Source organism: Lepidochelys olivacea, assembly GCF_965140295.1.
Source record: "Lepidochelys olivacea isolate rLepOli2 genome assembly, chromosome: 1".
NCBI classification, from domain to species: Eukaryota; Metazoa; Chordata; order Testudines; family Cheloniidae; genus Lepidochelys; species Lepidochelys olivacea.
The window spans coordinates 206,992,462-207,004,533 of NC_140411.1; the positions used below are offsets into that span (position 1 = coordinate 206,992,462).

Below are 12,072 nucleotides of genomic sequence, written 5' to 3' on the forward strand. Positions count from 1 at the left end.
AAATCTCTTCCCTCTTTTTCCAGTGGTGCAGGATCAATTAGCTTTCTTTGCCAGGAGGGATTGGATTTTGTGTAGTCTCTTCCTGATACTGTAAAATGAGAGCCTTCTCCTGAAGATGATTTTGTAGTCCCTCTATATAATGCTGGTAGCCCTTTTTATCTGAGATAACCATGGGTCCTTGGGGATTACAGGCTCATAGACTTCCTCCGACAGGGAGATCCTCCAAGATGTACATGGATTAGATAGAGAAATGCTCTACTGCAAGCTGTGTACAGCTTCTGAACCCTGCTTCTGAAGAAGTCTCTGTGTCTCTGTTCCTCAGCTGGGGGCACCATATGATAAGAGTGTCCAATGGAGTAGAATCTTCCACCACTAGGCTGTTGTGGGGAGGTTGAGAGGATTAGCCATTGGTAGCCTTAGGATATGTCCCCAGACCACAGTCAGAGTATCATCTGGGTATGTCTCAATCAGTTCCTCAGGCACTGGTGCATCTCAGTCCCTCCTGTTCTCTGCCTATGACACACAATAGTTAAGACCCCTGAGGGCTGCACTATTTTGGTTTAATTCCAGTTGTTGGGTTTAGTGTGCAGATGGCTGAGTGGAGTAATGGCCTGTGATAGACAGGAGGGGTGTCTGAAGAAGCTAGTCCTGCTTAGGTTAGCATCAGGGGATGGTAAGCCTTTAGGTGAGATCAACATGCATTTTAGGACTGTCTGCTGATCTTCAAAGATATGGAACTCTTTAATGTATTTTATTATGAGAAAAAGTATCTGTGGGTAAGAACTTGCTTTGCTAAGCCTGTATTCCTTGCTTACCTGCCATGCTGTCACTGAAAGGGTTAATTGAGGAACTAGAGCTCCCACAGCCAACTGGACTCTGGGGAAATGTATCTAAGCCCCTGGGGGGGGGGGGGCGCTCAGGAAGGCTGGGACACTGGTTCCATGGTCTAATGGTGAGTCTACACAGCAGCTAGACACCCATGGCTGGCCCTTGCCAGTCAACTCAGGCTTGCGGGGGCTCGGGCTGTGGGGCTGTTTCATTGCTGTGTAAACTTCCGTGTCATCCACAGGTATCTAGTTGTTGTGTAGACGTATCCTAAATTGGATTGACTACGTAGTTACACTGCCCAAGAGGGGTGTCAGACATGAGTCTGCACCTGGGTGTGTGCCCAAGAGACCCAGAGCTAGGAACAGTGACTTCCCAGTCACTATCCAGATCTGGAAGGCTGGCTTAGAAACATGTGAGTCCAGGATTTGGGTCCATTTACAAGACTGGTGTTAGTCCAGAAACGAGGGCTGGGCCAGGCTGTAACATCATTCAAATTCCAGCCAGAAATTTATCTTCTTAGATCCTCATTTAAAATTGAAAAGCACCTCCAAAGAAATGGTTTGTTTCACTGTCTGCAAAAAATGCAAATGGTACATTAGAGAAACAAAAAGGCCTTAGTGGATTGTTTGGAAAACAGTAATTAGCCATATGCTAGGCTTCCTTAGCATTATGGGGTAAGCCTGCTGCAATGCAGATGATTAGTCTGGTTAGAAAACTTTCATGTACAGTAAGAGAAAGCCAGCAAAGGAAAGTACCATGACAGGTATCTTTACCACCTCACTGATGACATTCCAGACAGCTGATGTCATGCTGCTGCGGAACATGTACTACAAGGAAGCCAAAAGAACTCCAGCACTGTTTTTCCCCTAAGAGAGGGACCTCAGAGCTATTTAGAATAGATATTGTAAACTGGGAACCAAAATTCTGATGGGTTGGAATTGTTGCCGGCACCCAGTGCCGAGAGGCTGAACAACAGCTTGAGTTGGTTCGTTACCCGGTGTGCTACACCCAATAATCACAACGGGGTGGAGAAGCAGAAAAGTTTATTTGAAGCTTCAAAAAGGTACAGGGAGAATAAAATCTCAAATCCTGCACACCAGAGCAGGAAGTTACACAGGCTTTTATACATCCTTTTTCCCAGCATACTTATCCAATAGCAAGCTGCTCCAAGTATCCATATAGCCAGCCAATCCAGTTCCCAGCTAGTTCCCTGATTCTCTGTATCATTTGTTAAACTATACATAAAGCTGCTTTATTCAGCATTGTTCTTTCATATCTCCCCTGTTTGGCCTTGCTTAGTTTCAGGCAGTCTGACTCTGCAACATACTGTTGCAGATTCTCAGCATAACTGCTGTGTGTGCCTCCAGGCGGGGGGGCCAAGGACACTTGGGCCTAGCACGCAGAGCTGCTGCGAGTGCCTCCAGGCAGGAGGGGGAGGGGCAAGGACACAGGGGCCTAGTGCGAGGGGGCTTCATCGACACTTGTGGTCTTCCATCCCCTCGAGTTACCTAGTGGCCATGCCCCAGTGTTCCCAACAACTCCCCCCTTTGAGAACACTCAACAGCCTTGGCTCTGAGTTTTCTCACTTGGGCTACTTATTTCTTTACAATAGGACTTTGCATAAGCACTTTGTGATAGCCCTGAAGAGAATGACTTATTAACTTTTGCAAAAGGGCCCTGACACATGATACTGCACAGCATAATACCAGTAATACAAGCAGTACAGGAAAGAGAAATTTCAATAGCAGGCTAAATAAACCACCAAGCCAAGACGACAAACCCCAGCCCGCTATTTGTGTCTTTTAAACAGTAGCTTTAGCCCGAGATCGTCACTAGATGAGGAGTCAGCAGGTTGGACGGTCCACTGTTCTGCTGACGAGGGGGCAGGTACTGCCTTCAGACAAGAGTGATGGATCCAGTTCTTGTGTCCCTCGATCTTTGCCGCTGTATGGGAGATCAGCAGGACGGTATAGGGTCCTTTCCACTTTTCCTGGAGAGGCTCGTCTTTCCAGGTGCGAACAAGCACAGAGTCACCGGGCTGTAAGGAGTGAACGGGAGAGTCCAAGGGGAGAGGCTGGGAATCTTTGGTATACCTGTGAAGAGACAAGAGAACAGCAGACAGGGAACACATATACTGTGACAAAAAAACATTACTCAACTCCCATTCCCCTGACAGAACCGGGGTGCCATTCATGGGCCATGCCCTTCCAAACATAATTTCAAAGGGACTGAGCCCTAATCTACCCTTTGGGAGAACGCGGGTACGGAGTAGGACGAGGGGCAAAGCATCAGGCCATCGCAGTGAGGCTTCTTGGCACACTTTTGAGAGATGCCGTTTAAGGGTCTGATTGGTACGCTCCACTACACCACTGGCTTGCGGTCTCCAGGGCGTATGGAGTTTCCAGGGGATCTGTAAGGCATGTGAGATGCTTTGAATGATTTTTGACGTGAAGTGTGTCCCATTGTCAGATTCCATCCACAGGGGGAGTCCAAAGCGAGGAATGATCTCCTTAACAAACTTGAGGGCCACTGTCCTGGCAGTGCAGTTACGGCATGGGAAGGCTTCTGGCCATCCGCTGAACCGATCCACTATAACAAGGAGATATTTGAACCCTTGGGTCCGGGGAAACTTAGTAAAGTCTATTTGCCACACTTGTCCGGGGCCCGGAGTGGGTTCTAGGGCAGCTGGTGGCACAGGATGTCCCGGTCGGGGGTTATTCTTTTGGCAGACTAAGCAGTCCGCTTGTACCTGGGCAGCCAGGGGTCAGAGTCCGGAAGTGATAAAGTATTTTCCCCATTAGTTGGATAAGTGCTTCCCTACCAGCATGAGTGGTTTGATGTAGTTTCTGCAGCACTGGCCGGATCAGGCCCTTTGGTAAGAGGACCTTCCCTTCTGGGGAATGGAGCCATCCCTCCTTTTCCCGGAGACTGAGTTTGTCAGTTAGCTGTCTCTCCTCCCCAGAGTACTGAGGGGTTGGAAGCTCCCCTACTGATGGGATAAGGGCATGCATATGGGCGTTCTCAGCCTGAGGGGATGGCAGGGTGGCAGCATGCTTAGCCTCTCTATCTGCCCGGGCGTTACCTCTGGCCACATCTTGATCCTCCCTTTGATGGGCTTTACAGTGTACCACCGCCACTTCCGAGGGGAGTTGTACAGCTTCTAGGAGCCGGAGGATTTGGGGCCCGTACTTGACTGGGGAGCCTTGGGCTGTCAGCATTCCCCTTTGCTTCCATAGGCCAGCATGAGCATGCAGCACACCAAAAGCATACTTTGAATCAGTAAAAATGTTGACCCGCTTTCCTTTTGACAATTTAAGTGCACGGGTCAGGGCTATTAGTTTGGCAAGCTGGGCAGAGGTCCCAGCAGGCAAACCTTCAGCTTCCACAGTGTCATGGAGGGTCACAACAGCATAACCCGCCCTCCTTTGCCCATCTATTACAGTACTGCTACCATCAGTGTACCACTCATAATCTGCATTTGGGAGGGGTACATCCTTTAAATCCGGACGGCTGGAGTACTGGACATCTATGATCTCTAAACAGTCATGTTTCTGTTCCTCTGTTTCTGGCAAGAGAGTGGCTGGGTTAAGGGAGGGGCAAGGCTGTAGGGTGACTTCAGAGTTCTCTAACAGCTTAGCCTGGTACCGAGCAATCCGAGCCTGGGTGAGCCAAAGCCCTCCCTTTGCATCCAATAAGGCTCGGACCATATGGGGAGTATAGATTTGCATAACCCCTCCCAATGTTAGCTTCTCGGCTTCCTCAAGCAATAGGGCAGTAGCTGCGACCGCCCGTAAACATGCCGGCCAACCCTTTGCAACCTGATCCAATTGCTTAGAAAAATAAGCCACAGGACGCTTCCATGCTCCTAACAGCTGTGTAAGCACTCCTAGGGCCACCCCCCTTCGTTCATGTACATACAACAGAAACGGCTTAGAGAGATCTGGCAGGCCCAGAGCCGGGGCTTCCATCAATTTTCTTTTCAGGATTTTAAATGCCCTGTCAGCCTCTGGGGTCCAATAGAAGGGGTCATGATCTGCTCCTTTTACACAGTCGTACAAGGGTTTAGCCCACAGTCCAAACTCTGGGATCCATATCCTGCAAAAGCCTGCCATACCCAGAAATGCCCTGAGCCGCTTACGGTTACTTGGGGTAGGAACTTGACAGATAGCTTCCTTTCTTTCGCTTGAACGCTGACGCTCCCCTTGCCTTAGCTGTAACCTGATCCCTCTCCACCTCAGACAACAGGGTTCTCAGGAGGACGTTACAATCATCCCAGTCCGGCTTGTGACTACTGAGGCACCCCTCAAAGACTGATATAAACCTGCTTGGGTTGGTGGAAAACTCTCCTGCCTGTGCTTTGAAAGCAGCCAAATCCACAGGATTAAAGGGCACATGAGTATAAACCTGCATAGTTGTGGCAGGACGCCTGTCTGATCCAGACCGGGCGACTTTAGTTTCGGTGATTAAGGGGTATAGGCCAACCATTGGGGACTTACAAGGTGTGGGTGTAGGGGCCGAAGGGGACACCGGCTCTGCCATTACAGTGGGGGTGGGGGTCTGGGGACTAACATTAGCTGCTACCAAACCAGTTGGAGTCAGATTACAACTTTGCAGAATTACAGCTCTTTTCTATTTCTTAAAGCCATAAATGCTTGTGCATACAAATATTCATTCCATTTACCCATTCACTGACAAAACAAAACTAATTGGAGGATCGTGTTGTAATTAATTGACCCTCCTGGTGGCCACCACTCCTGGTCCTCTAGTTGATATTGAGGCCAGTCAACTGTACAGAATCGTTTTAATTGGCTCTTAGTCATCGGATCCGCACCAAATACCTTCCAGTTTGCTAGAATGCACTCTAGGGGCGTACACCGTGCCCTAACCTCTGAGCTCTGTCCCTGTCCCATACCTACAGGGTAACTCTGGGCATCCCCAGGTTCCAACAGAGCATATAATCCGGATTTTAAAAGGTTCCTACCTTATCCAAGGGACCGGTTCTTCACCGCCGTCCTGCAGCTGCTCCTCCCCCACATCTAAGGGACCGGTTCTTCACCGCTGTCCACAACTGCTTCTCCACTATATGAGTGCGTTGCACCGTTGTGCCCTCTGGGGTCGATCAAATCGCGTCTCCCCCGAGGCCCCTGATGAACTCACCGGTGCGCGCTGGGCGTCGGTTCTCGCCGCAATCCTCGACCTCCAGGAGGGGTCCGGGCAAGGCTAAATTGCAGCCTCGAGCCCACCCAGGGACGCCAAAAGCTGTTGCCGGCACCCAGTGCCGAGAGGCTGAACAACAGCTTGAGTTGGTTCGTTACCCGGTGTGCTACACCCAATAATCACAACGGGGTGGAGAAGCAGAAAAGTTTATTTGAAGCTTCAAAAAGGTACAGGGAGAATAAAATCTCAAATCCTGCACACCAGAGCAGGAAGTTACACAGGCTTTTATACATCCTTTTTCCCAGCATACTTATCCAATAGCAAGCTGCTCCAAGTATCCATATAGCCAGCCAATCCAGTTCCCAGCTAGTTCCCTGATTCTCTGTATCATTTGTTAAACTATACATAAAGCTGCTTTATTCAGCATTGTTCTTTCATATCTCCCCTGTTTGGCCTTGCTTAGTTTCAGGCAGTCTGACTCTGCAACATACTGTTGCAGATTCTCAGCATAACTGCTGTGTGTGCCTCCAGGCGGGGGGGCCAAGGACACTTGGGCCTAGCACGCAGAGCTGCTGCGAGTGCCTCCAGGCAGGAGGGGGAGGGGCAAGGACACAGGGGCCTAGTGCGAGGGGGCTTCATCGACACTTGTGGTCTTCCATCCCCTCGAGTTACCTAGTGGCCATGCCCCAGTGTTCCCAACAGAATGGTCTCCCAGCTTTAATAAGGTGGTTTAACCTATTTTCTTAGAGAGGTGAACTTGGAAAATGCATCTGGCAAGTTAGATCCATATGTGCATATCTAGTAATTTATGGGACTGAGGTCTGAGCTTACAGCCTTTCCTCATGGGAGTTATGCTAGTGAGTTCAATGGATTGCTCACATGAATAAGGGCTACAGTTGGGCGTTCGTATGGGAATTTATGGTTAGCTGCCAGCACTGTACATTTTTCTTCTGGGAAAATTTTCTTAATAAGCCAGAAATGAGGGTCTATTGGTCTTTCTGTTGGTAAAGGGTTTTGTGTGCAGGCTAATTAATTTTTGCCAGTTTGTGGTAGCATGGCGAGCTGGTATTATTCCTCAGTGGCTGCCTCCTTACACTCCTGAGGCGAAGCTTTCAGTTAAAAAAAAAAGTCTCTAGCCATTATGGTTGTGAAGATAAGTTTCAAAATATGAACCAGATGTAATTGTAAGTGTAAACTGTTGCCAGTTAACTCAGTGGGGGGTTCACTAAGAAATGTAATAGTGGCATTTTAAAAGTTAATATTTTAACTATTCCATTGCTGATCAAAGCATGCAAGAAACAAGAGGAGGGCAATCATATTATGGTCTGCCCAACCTCTCTATTTCTTTTTGCTCATAGTGGAAATGTCATGAGCAGTAGGAATTGGAAGTAGCAGTAGATATCCATACTTCTGCATGCTGCTGAAGTGCTCTCCACAACCACTCCTTTAGACTGGAGTGCAAGACCTCACACAGGTCTATTGGAAGGGACCGGAGTCACTCCAGATTTAGGGGTGAGGCAGTGAGTTTAGGATTTGGGTAACGGTGAGAACATGGGTTAGTGGGTCCCTCACCCTATTCTGACTAGCCTACTCTAAGAAGGCTCCTTACCCCCACTTCTCACTATACAAATGCACTCTGGTCAGAACCCCCTGATTATTGTAACAGCCAAAAAAAAAAACAGGAAAAGCCTGATTTTAGTGGAAGTAAGGTTTTTCTGCTGTTCCAGTCTTCACCTAAATTAATAGGGTTTTTTTCTCTCAAAAATTCATTAGGTTTTGACCAGAGTGCACAGGGGGAGAGAGGGAGGCAAAAGGCCTGGCAATAACGGGGTGAGGGCCTGGTTGCGTGTCCACCTTGGCTACATAAGCTGCCAAGTGGAAGCTGCTGTTGCTACCACAGGAAAAAAGTCTCATGGAATAACAAAACGCTAAAACCTTGGTATCCTCATGTTCTTGGGAGTTTTCTTGTGAAGATCAAGGGAAAATATACTGTAATAAATTCACGGCCTCTGACCATTTGTGGTTTCCTTGATGCAGCACACTAGGCAGAGAACATCCTCAACTTTGGGGCAACACTGAGGATACAACTCAGGTCCTCCTGCTACAAAAGTTGGATCTGTCTCACTGTTTGAGCTAAGTAAATACTTAAACCCAGTGCCTGCAGCGCTGGCCCTGAGACGGACTCGTAATTCTGTTGCCAGAGCAGTGGGATAGGCAAACACGAGCCCGGTCGTTACGGTATCCCAGCACGCTGCTTTGGGGCTGACAGTTCTCTGAGGTCTTCAGACAAAGCTGATTTTTTTCCCTGGAAGCCTAGGTGCAGAACTAGTCCAGCACGTTCAGAGTAACTCCTTCATGGACGACCCCTCCCCGGAAGGCAGCCTCTGAAGCTGGGTGCTAGGCTGCACTTTGCATGCACAGCGCGGCACCCCCAGTAGCCAGCCCGCTCGCCGCAACGCCCAAGAGGCCAGGGGACCTGGCCCTCACTCCCCTTCTGAGCGCTCGCGCCGGCACGAACTCTGCCACTCACCCTGCCCCGCCCACTTCTACTCTCGCTCCACCCTTGTACCCCTCAAGCCCCCCGCCCCTTCCTTATCAACGGCCGCAAAGGTGCCCGCCCACTTCCTGGATCCCAATAAGGGTCCGAGAAGGGCCGCACTGCGCATGCGCCGTCTCGTCAAGTTCCTCTATTGCATGTTGACAGGTTTCAGAGTAACAGCCGTGTTAGTCTGTATTCGCAAAAAGAAAAGGAGTACTTGTGGCACCTTAGAGACTAACCAATTTATTTGAGCATGAGCTTTTGTGAGCTACAGCTCACCTCATCAGATGCATGCCGTGGAAACTGCAGCAGACTTTATATATACACAGAGAATATGAAACAATACCTCCTCCCACCCCATTGTCCAGCTGGTAATAGCTTATCTAAAGTGATCATCAGGTGGGCCATTTCCAGCACAAATCCAGGTTTTCTCACATCCCCCCACCCCCATACACACACAAACTCACTCTCCTGCTGGTAATAGCTCATCCAAACTGACCACTCTCCAAGTTTAAATCCAAGTTAAACCAGAACATCTGGGGGGTGGGGTAGGAAAAAACAAGAGGAAATAGGCTACCTTGCATAATGACTTAGCCACTCCCAGTCTCTATTTAAGCCTAAATTAATAGTATCCAATTTGCGAATGAATTCCAATTCAGCAGTTTCTCGCTGGAGTCTGGATTTGAAGTTTTTTTGTTTTAAGATAGCGACCTTCATGTCTGTGATTGCGTGACCAGAGAGATTGAAGTGTTCTCCGACTGGTTTATGAATGTTATAATAACATTATAACTCTCATTATAACTCTCACAAATCTTGGGAGACAGGCCAGTCCTTGCCTACAGACAGCCCCGCAACCTGAAGCAAATACTCACCAACAACCACATACCACACAAGAGAACCACTAACCCAGGAACTTATCCTTGCAACAAAGCCCGTTGCCAATTGTGCCCACATATCTATTCAGGGGACACCATCACAGGGCCTAATAACATCAGCCACACTATCAGAGGCTCGTATACCTGCACATCCACCAATGTGATATATGCCATCATGTGCCAGCAATGCCCCTCTGCCATGTACATTGGTCAAACTGGACAGTCTCTACGTAAAAGAATAAATGGACACAAATCAGATGTCAAGAATTATAACATTCATAAACCAGTCGGAGAACACTTCAATCTCTCTGGTCATGCAATCACAGACATGAAGGTCGCTATCTTACAACAAAAAAACTTCAAATCCAGACTCCAGCGAGAAACTGCTGAATTGGAATTCATTTGCAAATTGGATACTATTAATTTAGGCTTAAATAGAGACTGGGAGTGGCTAAGTCATTATGCAAGGTAGCCTATTTCCTCTTGTTTTTTCCTACCCCACCCCCCAGATGTTCTGGTTTAACTTGGATTTAAACTTGGAGAGTGGTCAGTTTGGATGAGCTATCATCAGCAGGAGAGTGAGTTTGTGGGTGGGGGGATGTGAGAAAACCTGGATTTGTGCTGGAAATGGCCCACCTGATGATCACTTTAGATAAGCTATTACCAGCTGGACAATGGGGTGGGAGGAGGTATTGTTTCATATTCTGTGTGTGTATATAAAGTCTGCTGCAGTTTCCACAGTATGCATCCGATGAAGTGAGCTGTAGCTCACGAAAGCTCATGCTGAAATAAATTGGTTAGTCTCTAAGGTGCCACGAGTCCTCCTTTTCTTTTTGCATGTTGCCCGTGTTCCTTTCCCGCTAAGTTGCGCATGCGTCCCCGGTTTCTCTCGCTCTCTTCTCCCACCCCGGGAGAACGCGCATGCGCATCGTGTCTCCCGGCAGCGAGCCGTCGTGTCGGTTGCTTTAACAGAGCCGCTGGCTGCTTCCCGCCCGGCCGGGGATGCGCTGCCTGCGGCCCTGGCGCAGGGGCTGGCCGGGCCCCCGGTGCTACTGCTGGGCGTGCGAGGGGGCGGGCCCGGCCCGGCATGGAGGTGGAGGAGGCCTTCGCGCTGGTGGGGCAGATGGGGCCCTACCAGGTGTATCTGTGCGCGCTGCTGGCCGTGCTGCTGCAGGTGGGGCCCGGCCCGGCGCCTCGTGCGGGGGTCGGGGGGAGCCTGTGGGGAGGGGCGGGTGTGGGGCTCGGGGGGGGGGTGAGGGGGCCTGTGGGGAGGGGCGGGCGTGGGGTGAGGGGGGGGGTGTGAGGAGGTGATTGGGGGCGCTGTGCCCGGGGGCGCGGGTAAGGAGGTCTGTGGGGGGGGGTGTCCTGTCCTGGGGGGGCGAGTGAGGGGGCCTGTCCTGGTGGTGCCCTGTGCCTGGGAGGGGCGGGGGAGGACGGCGGGGGAGGGACCTGTGCATTGAGGTGCGTGTTTTTATGCTTGCACATTTCTTGTAATTCAGTGGAATTTGAAGACTCAACTCTTCCATCTTTTTTTCCCCTCCCCTTAAAACGAACAAGAATTGTATAGCAAAACTCACTTCACTATTGTGGTTAGAATTTTGCATACTCCAAATTGATGATTTCTTCCTTCGCTGTAGCCTGGCTGCATTGCACAGATGGAATATTCTGCATTACTAGTCACGCTTTTGAGTCTAACTTCAATACACAATGATTTCACCTTTGTCTCTGTGTGGGTGTGGACAACTCAGGTAGAGTTATGTGGGAATTGCACAGCTCTGTGTGTGTGTATATATAGTGTGGCCCAGTGACAGTGGTTATAGAAATTATAACCTGACTTTCGAATGTTTAAAATTCTTTGCCACATAAATGTATGTCTTTATATCTATATTTTATGTCTTTTACAGTATCTCTTTAAAAAAATCTTTAAAATAGTTATCTTTAAATTCAGACCTTAAAGCATGATGTACCTGTAGATAGGAAAAGCTGGACTCCAGTTTCTAGAAGCACCTGCTTCTTTCTCTACTGATTTAAAAGATATTGAACCTTTAAGCTATCTTTGGTTGCAGGACTGACTGGATGTGGGTCAGTAATCCCCCCAGGTAGAGCAGGAGTCTGGATCAAATTTGCATTGGGATGGAGGGATAGTAGGGGAATTATCATTTCTGTGATATTTTAATTTTTTTAAGGCAGTTAGTGGAAAGGTACTAGTCCTGACTCAGAGGGAATAATGAGCGAAGTGCAAGGGAGTGGGTGAAAGGTACTTGATATATGCAGTTTATTTTATGGTTGAAGAGAGTTTGTTAAAATATATCTAGTATACATACACACACACATACACACTATGGGGGTTATGACTGTTTTCATTAACCCTCTTCTCTCTCTCACACCTGCACATTTTCAGAATATAAATTCCTTCAAGTCACAAGCTACTGCATGAAATAATTTTGGTATAAAGCTTCATCTTTTCCCTTCTTCATAGCCATTCCAAATCTTTTATACAACCAAATGAATCAAGCTTCTATTTTGTTAAAATCAGCTCATAAGGTCAGCCTTAAATGCTAGAAGTTATTGATGCTTTTCAGGGCAAGAAAGGTGGAGCATGCTTTGCTGCTGTTCAACACCTTCATTTTCCAAATCTCAAATACCTTTAGTCTTAAATCTACAATGTTACCT

The 12,072-nt window shown here is 48.5% G+C and overlaps 1 protein-coding gene and 1 long non-coding RNA gene across 5 annotated transcripts in view; one reads left to right on the forward strand and one right to left on the reverse strand.

Moving 5' to 3' along the window:
• Positions 1–1,854: 1,854 nt before the first annotated feature.
• On the reverse strand, positions 1,855–6,680 carry LOC311526133. Its single transcript, XR_014712954.1, has 2 exons — positions 5,810–6,680; positions 1,855–2,921 (listed from the first exon to the last, which is right to left on the reverse strand). It is a non-coding gene; the product is annotated as an uncharacterized lncRNA (long non-coding RNA).
• A 3,630-nt stretch (positions 6,681–10,310) lies between these two features.
• The window catches only part of SLC22A15 (solute carrier family 22 member 15), a 48,342-nt gene continuing 46,580 nt past the window's right edge, over positions 10,311–12,072 (forward strand). For 3 of the 4 annotated variants that reach the window (XM_084623821.1, XM_084623823.1, XM_084623822.1), the window contains exon 1: positions 10,348–10,573. In XM_084623821.1, the coding sequence (XP_084479947.1) occupies positions 10,487–10,573 (87 nt within the window). In that variant the 5' untranslated portion in view covers positions 10,348–10,486. Of the gene's footprint in view, positions 10,574–12,072 lie in introns of all 4 variants that reach the window. The other variant, XM_084623820.1, reaches the window with a different exon arrangement.